This window comes from Glandiceps talaboti, chromosome 12 (genome assembly GCF_964340395.1).
Source record: "Glandiceps talaboti chromosome 12, keGlaTala1.1, whole genome shotgun sequence".
Taxonomy (NCBI): Eukaryota; Metazoa; Hemichordata; class Enteropneusta; family Spengelidae; genus Glandiceps; species Glandiceps talaboti.
In genome coordinates, this window is record NC_135560.1 from 4,719,505 (window position 1) to 4,736,587 (window position 17,083).

The 17,083-nt window shown below is 37.0% G+C and overlaps 2 protein-coding genes across 2 annotated transcripts; one reads left to right on the forward strand and one right to left on the reverse strand.

Moving 5' to 3' along the window:
- The first annotated feature begins 2,305 nt into the window (after positions 1 to 2,305).
- Positions 2,306 to 6,088, forward strand: LOC144443631 (kelch-like protein 26). Its single transcript, XM_078133174.1, has 4 exons — positions 2,306 to 3,344; positions 4,248 to 4,433; positions 4,965 to 5,117; positions 5,655 to 6,088. Exons 1-4 carry the CDS (start codon positions 2,306 to 2,308, stop codon positions 6,086 to 6,088), a joined length of 1,812 nt encoding a protein of 603 aa, XP_077989300.1.
- Positions 6,089 to 7,151: 1,063 nt separating this feature from the next.
- On the reverse strand, positions 7,152 to 12,597 carry LOC144443586 (uncharacterized). Its single transcript, XM_078133125.1, has 3 exons — positions 12,547 to 12,597; positions 8,945 to 9,788; positions 7,152 to 8,253 (listed from the first exon to the last, which is right to left on the reverse strand). The coding sequence occupies exon 2, from the start codon at positions 9,750 to 9,752 to the stop codon at positions 8,976 to 8,978; it is 777 nt and encodes a 258-aa protein (XP_077989251.1). The 5' UTR covers positions 9,753 to 9,788; positions 12,547 to 12,597; the 3' UTR covers positions 7,152 to 8,253; positions 8,945 to 8,975.
- Between the last annotated feature and the right edge of the window lie 4,486 nt (positions 12,598 to 17,083).

Below are 17,083 nucleotides of genomic sequence, written 5' to 3' on the forward strand. Positions count from 1 at the left end.
TGTCTGTTGAGCTATTCCTGTGTCCTCGTGTGATTCGGTGCAATTAAGAGTAATTTTGAATGTAATGTATAGTTAGCTAAACATTTACTACGTAACCTTGGACGTAAAGTAGAGATAGCAGACATTGGTGAGAAACAGAGCTGAGGTGACGCGTGTATATATCATTTGATATTTGATACATTGCTTATGAGGTTATTCTTGAAATAAAGCGATATGAGAAAAACACAGAAGTTAATAAAATAATCACTATGCATAGGGAAAATCGCGAGAACCTTTCTGTTGTCGCCCAGAGACTTGGCCTAATGTCCAGTCTGGGCCAGGGCCTAGTGCTAGTGTGGAAGCCCACGAGCGCCCTCTACGACACCTCAGACCATTATAAAGTGACCAAGCGCTTCTCGATAAAATCGATAAAAGTCTCTGCAAGGCGGATATAATCGGACATAATCTGTCTTTGTCTCTCTGATCTGTGTGTGTATCTTTCATCTCTCTTGAAGCAGACATGTTCATGTGGATAAATGAGAGAGAGAGAGAGAGAGAGAGAGAGAGAGAGAGAGAGAGAGAGAGAGAGAGAGAGAGAGAGAGAGAGAGAGAGAGAGAGAGAGAGAGAGAGAGAGGGAGGGGGGGGCAGACACTTCCAGATAATATATTCAATTCAATTCAATTTATTGCAATAGGTCTCTTGACCAATGAGCACACCGTTAAATAACAATACAAAATGACGTAACAACAGAGCAACTAAACAGCATGTTTAAGTACTGAAATAATGCGAAACAAAAATATATACTGCATAGCATAATTCTGGTATTTTAATACCATATTCAAGCTTTGTAAGACAGTCACTTTAAATTGTGTCTATGGTTTGATATTTTATGCCTCTAAATGGCTTACATTATCTTATTTATTTTTTTAAAAATCGTTTTTTGAGGTGTCTCCTTCCAATCACAGTAGCAATCACAGTGATAATTGTCTTTCTCCCAAAACAAGATGGAAGGTGATTGGCTAAGTACCTCCCTGTATAGGTTAGGGCTCATTATGAAACATCTCCTTATGTATGTGAAATCCACATCCTTTGTAATCTTGTTCGGGCTGTTATTGAGAGGGTGAGAGGAGCTACAACATTTGTTTCACCGTAAATTGTGTACATTTCCTAACTGTAGAACTGATGGAAATCGATTGCTATGCAGACATAAAGAGATACAGAGATAAAATCAAAATCAAAACCTGAAATATTTTGCCATCATTATATATAGTTTGTTTTTACATCCTTGTCAAGCATTGTAAACATAAAAAATAAATTTAAAAAAATCGACCTACCTATGGACTTCCTTGGACATACTATTCTTTCGATGTGGGTCACCACGGCAAGACGACTTACTCGTTGTTTCTTCCTCTAGAAACTGGTACAGGATAACACAAAACTAGTCGAGATAACACAACATTAGTTGACGTCCAAATCGTAAAGGTTGAGTCCTTGAACTGTTCACAAACTTGATTGATTGACTGGGTATATATTGTTCTCGAGTAGTTTTATTAAAATGTCATATTCGTTTCTCTTTTCAACCTTGCCTACATAACTATTAAAGCTGCTCTAGCTACAACTAGAAGGCTTTTATAAATATAAGGTACAATAACTTACTCGTAATATCGTACACCGTGCACAGTATCGCATCACCATGTATATGTTTGTAATTGTAGCTGTAGACATGTTAAATCAATCAGCGCCCTCAACGGCGGTCGTGATTTCAACTTTGTTTCTATATCGAATACTGATTGCCACGTGGTTGTGTGATCTAAAAATGACACTCCAGTTACAACTAGTATAGTTTTAACATGGTGACAGATTCAAACCGAGTTTTCGCTCAAGATTCAAATTTGCCACTACACAACCTACAGATAATATTGACCACTAATTACTGTAACAGATACAGTGTCATTTTATAGATTGACCAATTTTTAGTGACTATATCTTTGGTTGCTTGAGAAAAAATATCTCAATTGCAGCAGCTACTGCAGGTTTAATTAAACCTAGTACAGGGATTTGGAAATATAGTAAATGTCGATGTCACAATGGTCATTATACCTACGCGCAAACGTTGCTATGGGAAACTGGTATTACGTCGGCGTTATGTGACGTTCGAAATGCTTGTAAACGTAGTACCAACTTGTTCTAATTCCTTTTCAATAGTGTTCTTTTTAAACAGGTGACCTATCATTGTGACGCGCAAAAGCAAATTCAACTCGTCATCACATTGTCAAGTTTACGCCGACTCTAAACCAGCCGGCCATTTCATCAACTTTCATTAAAATGGCACACAGGGACAACAATGTGAATTCAGCGAGTTGGAACTCTCTTGAAGAATTGAAGATGCCACCAACAAGAACCTCAATAACGCCTATGGATTCTCAACCAGGCCACGTTTTACACCGAATGGCCGAAATGTGGCGAAAGAAACAACTAAATGATGTCATCTTAGCCGTTGGTAAACATCGCTTTGGTGCTCACAAGTTAGTTCTTGCAGCGTGTAGTAACTATTTTCGACGGATCTTTGCTGATAAATGTGAGCCAGACATGGACCAATTTATATACAACTTGCATGGTATAAGTCACCGCGCACTTGACGTACTCCTGCAATCTATGTATACGGCTACTTTAGACGTAGATGGAAATATGTTAGAAGAACTGTTGAGGGCGTCCCATTACCTTGAAGTGACTTTCGCTTTACGTGTATGTTGTGAATATATGAAAAATGAATTGAGTCCCGAGTCGTGTTTGAAAACTATGGCATTGGTTAGTAATTTTGACTTAGACGAAATACAAGAGGCAACACTAGAAATGGCAGCCCGTCATTTTCAAACTGTTTCCAGACTTGAAGACTTTTTACAACTCCCACAAGAATCGTTGAGGATTCTGTTGTCGAGAGATGATGTTGTTGTCGACTCCGAGACACAGGTATTTGAAGCTCTTGTAAGATGGTTGGAGTACGATCGGAGACAGAGAATGGTAAACGCCGTTGGTTTACTGCAATGCGTTCGTCTACCAATGATTAAACCGTGTGATATTGTTGACAAGGTGGAACCTGTTACATTCCTAACCAGAGTTCCGGAATGTGAAGATCTAATTAAAGAAGCTCTTCACTACCATTGCTTACCTCTTCGTCAAAGTATTCTTCAGTCCCCTCGTACAATTCCTAGGTCTACCATCAAGTTGTCAACAATTGTAGTTTTAGGTGGTCATCCACGGCTATCCAAAGACAATGTAAGTGACACAGCTATGTACTACAATCCTAGCATCGACGAATGGAGACAATTTACGAAGATGAAATCCCCACTACACCACCACGCAGGTATGTCAATCACATTTGTGTATGCTAACTTGTTTATGTGGCCCATATACATGTAGACTATTTGACTGTGAGAGTGGTTGCCAAAAGAACCATTTTACTTCACTTTTAAAGAAAAGCGCATGGCGCAAACATGAAACAGTATATTTTCGTGGGTTTTGAAATATCCAAAATGCATTTATGATAGTTCCAGCCATACTTTAATCCTCCTATAAAAGGAGTATTGACATAATAATATGAATAATAAGTTATCCTCATTTCTCTGCATTTAACAAGTCGTGCCCCCACCCCCTTCTTTGACAATGATATAATGTGTACGGTTTGCAAACAACGACAATTAGGCGAAACAACTTTTGGACCAAGGCATTCCACGGTTGATATATGTAGTTTGGTGTCCACACGTCCTGCATGCATTACTAGAAACGATTCCCTTCCTACCACCTACATTATATACAGATCTGAATTGGATGGTTATTTTTTTCTGCCAGTGTCTACTGGCCATTATTAGACATAAAGTCGTTTATGTGTTGGTGTGTATCACCATCACATTTAAGGTAAAATCCCTGCTGTTTTGATGAGGCGTACGGTAATACTGTAAACTACTCACATCCTTATTTGCTTGTTAGGTCGATTTATGTATATTAATCTATATGTTAATTTATATTTGCATATAATTATGGTAATGATTGAATTTCTGATGTTCAAAAATGCTTGCTTCTAAGAAAGGTCAGATGTCATTGCTGCGTTTCCAACATAACATATAATGTACCCTAACGTTAAGTCACTTTCAAATATATACAGAAAGAAAGTAAAATGTCTAACCAATAAATCCGAGTAAATATTCTATCTAACTTGTACGTGTTCTTTATACCCATCCTAAATTGAAAATGTTGTTTTATTTTTCAGTTGCTGTGTTGGGTGGATTTTTATACGTAGCTGGTGGCAGACACACGACGAATGTGTCCGAGAGTCCTACGAATACAGCATATCGATATGACCCTAGAACTGATCTGTGGATTGAAATAGCTAGTATGAAAAGTCAAAGAGAAAGTTTTCAGCTTGGAGTGTTGGATGGCATGTTATATGCCGTGGGTGAGTTATCTTAGCTACTAGTATATATTTTGTACTAGGTCATGTGTAGTTGTATTTCAGATGTGACACATTCATAAAAGCATTCCATAATTCTGTTTCTTTATACCATTCATTTTAAGTACATTAACAATGCACTATTATACACCAACAATACAGTGACACTAACAATACACTACAACACATTAATAATACAATACATTAACAATACAATACAATACAATACAGTACAATACAATACAACGCAACGCAACGCAACGCAACGCAAAGCAAAGCAACGCAACGCAACGCAACGCAACACAACACAACACAACACAACACAACACAACACAACACAACACAACACAACACAACAGTACACTAACAAGTTTTGTGTCGAGAACAAGTCAATGAAGGTTGTATTCAATATCGACTACAACGCTTCACAATACTGTCAATATTCACAGGTTTATTTTGAAATTCGATTGCATTGCCTGATTTGACCACTGCCATCACACTAATACTTACTGATTGTATACACTTCGACTGTTTCAGGGGGCAGAATAGATGACAATGTTTCATTGGCTGATGTAGAGAGATATAACCCCTTCACGGACCAATGGGATAACGTAGCACCCTTGTCTGATGCTAGACGAAGCATCGCCGTCGCAGCTCACAACGGGCGACTTTATGCAATGGGAGGCTCGGGTAAGTTTGAAATAGTTACGACAATATTGATTGTACTAAATAAATAAGTTACAATGCTGTTACCATAATTGCCGAGATGCTAAACAATATTAAAGACCGATTTCGGATTATGATTAAAACTTTGATGTGAAAAAATATTTTCTTGTAGAGCAATTCAAAGAGTTGGACCGGAAAAAAATTTGTCCCATGTAATATGGCTCTACTGATATGGTGACACTGATATGAGACCAGGGATTGAATCCTTGGCCTGTAAGTGCTAGTTGGTAATACATGTACATAGGTAATTTAGAAAGGGAGATTTCATTATTGATTAAAGGCAGATAGCCAATACGATACTGTAAATGAGTCTTCGAAGTCCAGGTTTTCTTTTATAGGAAAACAATGCAGTAAAAACGACTTGAGCCGACTAAAAGTGAGTAGTGAAAATCTCACGAATAAAGTGTAGTGGTTGAGAACAAAGACCGTTGAAATATCCTGCTAATTTCCCACCCCATGAATAAAATGTACAAAAATGTCTCTTTATTCTTTCACATTTAGGAAATCGTCGCGTCTCCAGTAAAGTGGAGAGATATAACCCTAGGAAGAATAAGTGGGAAACAAAACGACCATTACCAACATCAAGATTTTTTGCACATTTAGTTTCCATGGGAACGAAGCTGTATCTCATTGGTGGAGCCACAATTGATAAATCGGGCAACTTACAGTGTGTAAGTAACGTTGATAGGTATGACACAACAACGGATACATGGACTCGTCTTACATCGATGCTTGTACCACGTGCCGAGGCAGCCTGCACTGTGCATGATGGGAAAATTTACATTTTGGGAGGATACAGCTGGGATTCGAACTCATGGCTGGATTCAACGGAATGTTACGATGTTCAGTCAAATGAGTGGGCTGTGAGGACGCCATTCCCGAAAAAATACACAGGAATGGCGTGTTGTGTATTGATTCTTCACAAATTACCGTAACTATGGCAACAGTGTACATATACTTTATCCAGCTTTAGTCAAGCTTTAGTCACGTTAAATTAGAGTCCTTTTTTAATTTCAGTAAAAAAGTGTTTTCTTACTCTAGAAAATTATGAAAAATATAAATTTGTATTGAAACAATTCATTATGTTTTTTGTCGAAAGAATTGATATTAACTTTCATTTGGGTTAATTCCTGGATCCTCTATCCGTCTATGAGAGTGGAGACTTCTATGAGAGTGGAGACCTCTATGAGAGTGGAGACACTAGTATAGTTGGATATCATTGTTTTCACAATCTTAAACTTTGTTACTCGACAGTTGCTTCCAGTCGGTAAGTCGGGTTTGTAATTCTTAAACCAGGTCCTAACGTTTACAGTTTCGTAATGACAAATAATAAAATCGATGGGGTGGATTTTACACCTCCCCCCCCCCCCCAACCTGTGATGGCTTATGTCAACTTAAATATCTGTAGAATCTCTGGTGTTATTATATATATATTGCTTATGACCTGTTCGATCCTAACTTCTTCACGCTTTCTCTCTCGCATTGGCGCACACAAGCACTCACTCACTCACTCACTCACTCGCTCGCTCGCTCACTCACTCACTCACTCACTCACAACAGTACAAGTTATGCTGTAAAAAGACAGCTTAGGGGCGAAATTAACAGTTCAGTGTAGGATTTTTTAAAAGAACATTCTTTTATTGGTGAGGGCGAGCCATTTTATTATGTATTCATAGTACGACATACTACTACAGTCATACTGATTTGAATTGAAATTGATTGTCCTGTCTGAAACATGATTTTCAATTTTGGCCAATTTAATTAAGTATGTGTGTGTGGGGGGGGGGGTAGGGTTTTTGTCTAAGATGGCTTGATCTACGACTCAGCTACATGACGTTGCCCATAGCTGAGTCTGAGATCAAGCCAGTAAACGGGCTAGATGTAAATTTGTCAACGATATAGGGACGTCAAAAACTACTGTGAACACAAAAAATCATTGTGAAATGTTGGTTATATTATTTATTTAGAATAATAGCAAACATAATAGTTATGTGACTTTTTAAAAACATAACGAAACCGTTACATTTTGTTTCAAACTCTCCACGATTCACAGTTATGATTTTGATCAATATTAGGTCAAAGTTCATTAAATATATATTATAATAGTTCTATTTCTAAGTTCCCGTATGTTCATAAAGACTATACTAGGTTCAATGTATGATAAAGTCACTTAAACATCTCAAATAAAAACTCATTAATAGTAACTGTTTTATAAATTGGCAAGTTTAACTCATTTGGGCTACAGTAGAATTTATATCGCATTAGAATAATTTCTATATCTTCTTTTTTTGCATTCAGCAGAAACTTCACTAAATTGCTACATTTGTTAAATAAACTTTATGTTAATGATAAATTGATAAGGAGAAAATAATCCATTGCAATAGATACAAATTTATTACATTAAAAATATTCCTACATTATATTGGTTACTACTTTTAACTATACTGCGTATGACGTCATCTATACTGCGTATGACGTCATCTATACTGCGTATGACCGCGTATGACGTCATCTATACTGCATATGATGTCATCTATACTGTGTATGACGTCAGCTATACTGCGCATGGTTTCAAGTGACTTTAGACTCCTTTAGAGTATTGCTTTGAGATTAGCCGATAATAAAATTTCAAGTGACTTTTAGAGTATTGCTTTGAGATTAGCCGATAATAAAATTTCAAGTGATTTTAGAGTATTGCTTTGAGATTAGTCGATAATATTATTTTAAGTGACTTTAGAGTATTGCTTTGAGATTAGCCGATAATAAAATTTCAAGTGATTTTAGAGTATTGCTTTGAGATTAGTCGATAATATTATTTTAAGTGACTTTACAGTATTGCTTTGAGATTAACCGATAATTTGATTTCAAGTGACTTCAGAGTGTTGCTTTGAGATTAGCCGATAATTTGATTTCAAGTGACTTTAGAGTGTTGCTTTGAGATTAGCCGATAATTTGATTTCAAGTGACTTTAGAGTATTACTTTGAGATTAGCAGATGAGATTACTTCATAGTCTCGTGGTATTTTCAACTTTCATTTGACTGTGAACGGTGTCATCTGCGCTCAAGGCTTGCAAAGAGTTGTGAGCTGTGTTAAATTCATCTGTTGAGAAAAGAGAGAACAAATTGAAAGTGTTGAAAAGCAAGGAGACTAAAGTGAAATATGATTATATAGAAGCAGCAATAATTGAAATCATAAACAAGAGATTGGCAGTATTCCGCTCCTTTCGCGCCAACACAGCCCAAGATTCGCAAACTTGAAAACTCAACTTTGAATTTGAAAAAAAAAAAAAAAAAACAATTTGTAAATACGACCGTGTTAAGATCAAATTCTGGTATGAATAAATCTTGAACCAATTTTCATCTGTCCCCGTTTAAAAAATGAAGTCTTTGTACGTCAAAAAGTTTTAAAAAGGCACATTTTTGTTCACGCAAATCTTTGGCGGGAAGGAATAAACAAGAAAACTTGTTGACTTCAATTTTGATGGTTAAATGGATCCTAGCTAGGGACTTAACTTTGAGTTACTCAAAGTGTGGTGAATATTCAGTCTCGCGCAAGTCAGAACACATATTTCTACTGAAGCAACGAAATGTCGGTGTGTCTTGGACGGTGTCGTAAAAGTTTACGATGATGTGAATAGCTAACATACATTGTAACTGCTAGTATCATACTAAATCTAAGCAAACGTATCGTAGTTGAAACGACACAAGATCAAACAAGGATACTCCGCTGATTTGTGGGACAACGTTGTGAATTTATAGTAGCATGAAAAGTAGTAAGTATATTCACTCACCAACAGTTAGGTTGGTCTTCGATCGAGCAAGTTACATCTCCATTGGTAACAAGTTCCCCTCTCCAAGCAAAGGTTCGTTAATCCCATCAATGGCCGTTGGTGGCGCTGCCTCTATGTTACTGATCAGCTCGTTGAGTATACGATCGATCTGGTTGAAAGTAGGTAAATCACCACTCCCATCATTTAGAGATTGCATACCACTGCCAATGTCATTATTATCATAGTCGTTATTTGGATCATCTGAACGTCTTTTCCTGGACTGCGTTTCTCCATCTTCTAAACTTTGTCCAATGCAATTTGGACAAAGGCCTCCACTGCCAGTTTCAATATCGTTCGCGTTGTTTGGCTCTGTAACCATCTCCGTCTCGTCGCCGTCGTCACCCGAACCCATACCGTTATTCTTAATATTGTTAATTCTTTGTCTGATGTCATCCGGGACACCTCTACTAACATTGTCTATACCTTCAGATCTATCACGTGAACTCGGTCTGTTGTCACGTGTGTCCGATGCGGCGTCACCTTGAACTAAGAGACCAATATTCCCGGCTTCAGCTGTCTGTATGTCTCCACTACCAAGTTCGGCAATGTTCATATTCAGTTGATCGATCTGTCCGTCTAACGGCCAATCGCTGCCGATTTTGTACTCAACTCCAGATCCTTCAACATCTATGCTAACTTTAACTTCGCGTCTTTTCCTATTTACTCCCCCGCTATTCGATGTCTGCCTGTTACCATGAATCGGTGATGGTGTTGCCAAGGAAACCAATTGAACGATAACCAAGAAACCGAAGAAACAACTTAACTTCATCTTGAATTTTTTCTGTCAGTTTCGTCCAAAGTTGATCTAGAAATGAATATAAAAATGACAGTGTATTTAATAATTAAAAGTAGGTCAGAAGTATATATATCAAAACGTCAACATTCTCTCTTAGATGTTTGAGAAATTCCCCAGTATCCATCCACTCTTATTATTGAATAGGATACTTCAGTCATGGTAACAGCAGCAGCAACAACAACTGCAGCAGCAGCAGCAGCAGCAGCAGCAGCAGCAGCAGCAACAACAACAACAACAACAACAACAACAACAACAACAACAACAACAACAACAAACATCGCCACATTTGTTAACTTGAGTGAAACAAAATCTTCCCGATGAAAGTGTTTGACCTTAGATGACATTGTGCTACACCACGGATTTCCAAAATATCGAGAGAAGACCAGAAGGATAACGTTCTTAAAGCTCGACAGGTCCTGGTTGTTACAATTCGGTCATGGGGTGGTGGGTGTGGGGTGGGGTTTCCTCTAAAGGATGGCATGTATGATGTCTATTGTTCTATATTGCAAAGCCAGCTGCTTACAATATTCCGAAATATGTGTACGTCGCTCAACAAAACCTTTTACTTATTTTCACGTTTTTTGATCGATGGTTCCATTGCAACTTCCATAAATAATTTTAAACTGACTATGACAGCATGTAGAAAGTAATATAGGAATAGTAAATATAAAGTAGTGAATATTTCGATTTTGATTAAGTGTGTTATTTCATAAGGTGTTTTCAAAAAGAAATTATCACCTTTACGATCATGTAATTCGTGCGTTTAGTTTTAGAGATACATCGCTGTAATGGGAGAGCTCCTGGGACCATTCGTCGGAAGGTGGTCTGCACGACTCGGTTAAGGATAGAGGGCGCTATGTTACATAAGTCGTTCTTAACTTGAATGTCAGTGGAATTAGCTGTTGAAAGTTCAAATAAGTCCAAAGACATATTTCTGATTCTGTTCAATTATCCAAGTACGTTAATATGCAATCCTCACGTGAAGATATTGAAAATGCCGAGTATTTACTTTGTCCATAGAAACAATTCCTTACTGGTAGTTTGGTGCGCGCGTGCGTACATGCGTACATGTGTGCGTCCGTCCATGCGTACATACATAGGTGCGTGCGTGTCTGTGTGTGTCTGTGTCTGACTGTGTGTTCCCATTATTCTTTACTTCTGAAGGACAAATCCTCGCCCATTTAACGAGTGTTTTGGAACATACTTGGCAAGCTGTAGTCAACACTGTTGTGTTATCTTTGTGGACAACCAAAATTTGTTAATTTAGAAATCATTCAGGCGTCCGAAGTTCTTATTATCTGTGTCAGCAAGTGATAACACATTGAGCGATAGGAATAATTGCAATTGTTTGGCATCTATTGCAATAATATGTTGACATCCCTACAACCCTAATTATGCCTCCTCAGACATAACAAATACGGAAAAATCAAAGTTAAAAAACAAACTAGCCAGATTTTCAATGACCAACTGTAAAGCGATGGTAGAACGTTCATTTATCGTGATCATTGAATGTTTGTTCTTTGTTAACTTTCACTCAAAGAAAATCATAAGATTAATTAATATCGCGACGCATGAAAATGGTTGGACTTGGCCATGGCTCGCAGAACAGTATTGAGGACTCGGACAAGATATTATATTACTGAGAAAAACCGGCTTACAGATAACTAAAGTACTGGTAGACATGTACACACACAAAATAATTGTAGTTCAGTGTGAAAGATTGCACACTGAATGATAGCTAGCTGTAGTGTGCATTGGTTATGTGTGGAAATAATCACCCTGTGATCATCAAGACAGTGTAATCACTTGAAGTCCATGCAACTATACACTATAGAAAATCATGGAAGTTTGTGAAAATAATCTCTGGAGAATAACTTGCTATTAGAAATAACGTCACACGGTGAGTATAATGACATACGTGTTGTCGTGACGTAGACACGTGTTGTCGTGACGCACGTTATCGTGACATAGAATGACTAGATAGAGTATATGTATTCCATATTTCTTGTTGAATCCGGCTCGTCGTGATGGTATAATAGCATATATTAACATATTGCAACTAAGGTAACTGTTTTAGTCTGTGTCTATCTTAGTTAGCTGAAAGTGGGGTTTCCACTCGTATAGAAATTTGCATTGAAATGTAGTGAGCTATGACGTAGTAAACGGTCCAAGTAAGTAGTTACCCTCAATACGAGTGCAGTGCGTTTACGATTTGTATGATTATGTATTTCTCTCTACACCCAGTCGAATTACGTGTATTTTACTTTGCTCTGTACAGCAATGGTATCTCATGTACACCCTTCAAGATGAGCTCTTAGTTGTCGTTATAGCTGAAAGCATGCCCTGGCCTGTGAGAATGTCGACATGTAGTATGGGCTCGTGTAACATATTTATCTTCGTTGAGATATGAAGACTAAGTGTCCTGTATAAAAGTTAGTGAATCACGTGGCCTTTAAAACCAGCAATGCCGTAATATGGCCAAAGGGAAACATTGAAACTAGCTGATACCTTATTACAGAATAGACAGAGATAGTGTAATTTGACTCCGATTCGTCACATTGTAGACTAGTCTGGTTGACATGGACTTTTACATTAGTTCGAAATTCACCATCAATATTGGATACACATGTAAATACTCGGAAAAGAAACGTTACAATTTCAGGGAAACACAACACAACATACCAACTTGGCAGAAGAGAAGTATGTATTGCATGTACACTCGAACGCAACTATTTTTTATAATGGTTTTTTAAAAATTAATACTTACCCAAGTAGCAGGCTAGCTTGCTTTCTTTTCAAAACGCACCGACTGCTGTTAGTAATCAACTCGTGAAGAATTTATGTCTTCACGCTAGTCATTAGTGGTAACGTTATGCAAATTACAGGTACACTTCTAACCAATCACCACGTTGACACGCCCACTTCTACCCTTGGCATAGTTTCAAGCAGTGTGTCGATTGGGTGATTTTGGAGGGATGAATGACGTCAACATGACACTTTGGCGTAATGCACATGTCATATTTAAAGTAGCAAGACATAGTCGAATTTAAATAATGACAGATTTGTCAATTCTTCCCTTTTTCTTACTAGTTTTGATATATACGAATTATACGTTCACGTCATTGTCACCGAGAAACAATTTTATAATCAGTATCAACCATTCTAATTGTGGCCTGAATTACAGACAAGAAATTGTGCCTGAATTGACGAAAAGTGTCTATGACGTCACCAACCAGACTTGTAGTACGCATGGATCATTTTGACTTGCGTGGGTGTTACGTGCAACAGTTTTGTAGTACCATGTTTCTGATATAGTGCTATTAAACATGAAACGGAAATATTTCTTTGATAATATGTATTATTTAACAAATATGGCGGTAATTAGTCTAAGTTTCAAACAAAGAGCTATTCAGCTTAAACTTTCTTACTATAAAAACAATACTTGGTTGCAATGAGTCACAGCATTCATGATTACTGCTGGCTATATCTAAATCAAATCTCTGTAAAACAAGAGTGATTTAAGAAGGCATATTTGACATCTGTTTGGGGACTTTGTCATGACCTTCGACCTTTCGGTATGAATGACGTATTTCTATTGATAGAACTGTGGTAAGAGTATGATAAGCTATCTATCAAAGTATGGTGGCTTAATATTGTTACAACATTGTAGCATTTTATAATAATCTGACACAAATGCTTCGACGTACGTAGTGACTTATAAGGATATACCATCAACAATAAGGAGAAAACTGATATTTACAAACAATATAAAGAATGCGACTGCATCGCCGAACGTTAATATTTGGAAGTACAAAAACTTTGGAAATTTTACAGAGACGTGTCGATATTTGCTGCGAGTCATTTTGATTATGCAAAGTGATGGGAAGTTCAGCGTTATTCACCCTCAACTTACGACCAAACATGAAAAACCGCGTGTTTTTTTCTTCCTTAGGCTTCGGTCGAAAAAAATTGCAAAGGATGGATATGAAAATTCTGATGGTCTGAAAGGGATGGCCACGAAATATTTTGCTCATGATTTTAACCAAATTAAACCTCGAGAGCCACACAATAAGTACTAAAGACTCTATTCAGTGATGCGGTGGGTTTAGTGGTACCAATTGTACATCTCCAGAAGGCGGAAAGTGGAATGGGGACACTGTATAATCACACATTAAAATCTGTGTAGCTGCGGGAGGGGGGGGGGTGTACAAAAATTACTGGGTTAATTTCGGGGGGGGGGTCGATGAATTTTTTTTTTGAGAGTGCGGAGGGGGGCTGCGAAAAAGTTTTGACCAAAATATTTGAAAGATTATGAACGAATGGCTTTTAGCACGTACACTTTCGTGAATTGTCAACAAGTGTAACTAATAATGTAAAATGTGAATATTAAATATCCACTAGAATATTAAGACTGTTACAATACAAACATAACATGTTAGTAAACATATCTCTCAATCCATCATACTGACTCCGTTACAAAATTCTATAGAACTCTAGAAAACTCGTTCAATACTATTACAACCCATTTCAAATCATCAAAACGTTATTTCGCATAGTATATAGTTCTAGAAACTAAATATTACTGAAACCTCGATTTCATAGATGTTGTCCATACTACCACGCTTATCTACAAAAATTGAACTTTGTCACACTAGTATTTGAAGAAAACTGCATTTATTTTGTAAGCCACCTGTCAGTGTTTTTCCCCACAAGACTGTTGATATAAACACAGTAGGGCTAATGATGTAAATATATGAAAAACAAAGGATAACATTTCAAATCACCGATATTGTTGACTATGTGGTTGTCTAGAGACATCACTACATGATTTGCACGTAAAAGAATCACGAGAGAGACTTAAAGGCCTCACCATCTACTCAAATGTAGTTCGTTCTTGATAAGAAAGTGTTGATAGGTACGGTTGTGTCTCATTCTATGTGTTATGCCATTCTGTGTGTTATGCCATTCTGTGTGTTATGCCATGCTGTATGTTATGCTATTCTGTGTTTTGTGCCATTCTGTGTTATGCCATACTGTATGTTATGCCATTCTGTGTGTTATGCCATTGTATACGTTATGTCACGGTATGTTATGCCATTCTGTATGTTATGTCACTGTGTGTTATGCCAGTCTGTTTGTTATGTCACTGTGTGTCACAGTGTCATGCCATTCTGTGCCTTACCCCATTCTGTGTACTAAGCCATTCTGTTTGCCATTCAAAACAATTAATCGATCGATTGATTGATTGATTGATTGGCTGGTTGGCTAATATTTTCGTGCCTTGTACACATTTGGAAAGCTTTCCACTCAACATAAACTAGTCGGTCGCGATCTAGTCTGAAGGCAGTGTAAGGTAAAGGGAAGATGGAAAGAAAGTATAGGAAAGAAAAGGTAATATCTAGTGTTCTGATAAACAAACCAAACACATATATCAGATGTAAAGGAACTGGGTCTAGAATCAGAGAAGGAACTATACTGTCGTTTTCATGGATACAGATGAGTCTGAATCTATTTATATGTGCATCAATTTTAAGATTTAATTTCGTATAAAAAATATAAAAGCTCCATTGACTGTAACGGGAACTATTTACATTGCATGATTTTTGTTCTCTCATTCACCGCTTACTTATATTGTTGTAATTACCAAAGCTTGTGTCACAGTGATCGTTTAGTATTGCAACCTGGTCAATATCCTACAAGTATTTAATATGACGTTGTTGACAGATCAGCTGGTAAATGGTCTGAATCACTTTCATGGCTGTTTACACATGGACATCAAGTCAGTGTACACAGTACCATCAATGACTAGTAACAAGATAATCAGAATGATTGGACCGTTTCCTGAGACTTTCATGTATTTTCAACAAACAAAAAGTTATATTAGGTACTGTAAAATCCATCTGTCAGGACTGACTAGCATAATATTTAGGGTAGACCTTTGAATTGTCAGATCGCGAGGAACCTAGCATCTAAACTAATTATTTTAGGTGTGAAATTTTGGTCTAATTTACTGTTCTATAGTTTTGGTTTTTTTCCTGAGCCTTTTGTACTCTCACCTGGAGAACTTTGACTTTCTCCATACAATAGAATTTGAAAACAAGCACTGCTGAAGAAATGACGCCACGAAGATACCAGTTCATGGAATTGGTAGACGCCTTTAGAGTGGCTGGGAAACCAGACACGCCGATAGCTGGGTACTGGACAAGTTTTGTATTGTATCTAGGAGACCACTATATCGTGGTCTGAGATTGTGTGAAGTTAACAATGATTGTCAAATAGATAGGATGTATATATATATATATATATATATATATATATATATATATATATATATATATATATATATATATATATATATATATATATATATATATATATATAAACGTCTAAACGTCTAAAATCAGAAGTTTTATTTATATTGTACGTGTGAAAAAAGACAAAGTTCTCCAGGTGAGAATACACCTAAACAAGTCAGTCATAACTTACAGTCTGAATTCAAAAATCGGGGAAATGACTTCATTTCAGTGGAATAGACAATATAGATTGTATATGATAACCGTCGATGACATTAAACCTGTACTAGCTGTAACTGGAGTATTATTGTTTTCAATCAGACAACAAACAATATATTCACTGAAAATTGTTGGAATATAAATGATTGGACATCACACAACAATAGGCTGAACTCTTGATCGTATTGGGGTTACTGATTTTTGAGTGCGGATCCAAATATCCAATACCATACCCAAATATGGATTTATTTTACTATATCATGTGTAGAGCTAACTACACAGATACATTTACCCATAGATGATACTGTACAGGGTGTACAATAATTTGAGTAAGTCATTATCAATAACAAAACTGTCTTTTGAAAAGGTAACGTTCCGGTTCCAGCTAGTGCAGCTTTGAAATCGTCTTCTGACAGTACGATACGTTGATGACTATGTAGGTGTTACATTGACCTATTTGGTGCATGTGCATATGCATAAATTATTAAACTGTGTTATCAATTCGTATTATGTACCATGCCTGAGTACTGGGTTTGAGTTTTATCGATAATAACGTAATGGTATGTATTCGGTAAAAGGTGCCTTTTGACATCAGTAAAAATCCTTTCTCCCTCCCCACCCTCCCCAAAATGTACGGTATAAACTCAGCTTGCCTTATGCCTTTTTCAATGCAAGTTGCTGGCAACCTGCTGTATGCGTAACTTGTATAAATGGTAGAAATCAAAATGTACTTAAAAATGTAATTCAAAATAAGTCTATCAACAAAATTTGTTTTCTATACAGTGTCGTATA

Excerpts from the sequence above, each read along its gene's own strand:
- LOC144443586 (XM_078133125.1), bottom strand. The coding sequence starts at position 9,752 with ATGAAGTTAAGTTGTTTCTTCGGTTTCTTGGTTATCGTTCAATTGGTT.
- LOC144443631 (XM_078133174.1), top strand. The coding sequence starts at position 2,306 with ATGGCACACAGGGACAACAATGTGAATTCAGCGAGTTGGAACTCTCTT. Across the intron at positions 3,345-4,247 it reads CCCACTACACCACCACGCAG|TTGCTGTGTTGGGTGGATTT; the intron begins GTATGTCAATCA and ends TTTATTTTTCAG. Across the intron at positions 5,118-5,654 it reads TTATGCAATGGGAGGCTCGG|GAAATCGTCGCGTCTCCAGT; the intron begins GTAAGTTTGAAA and ends TTTCACATTTAG.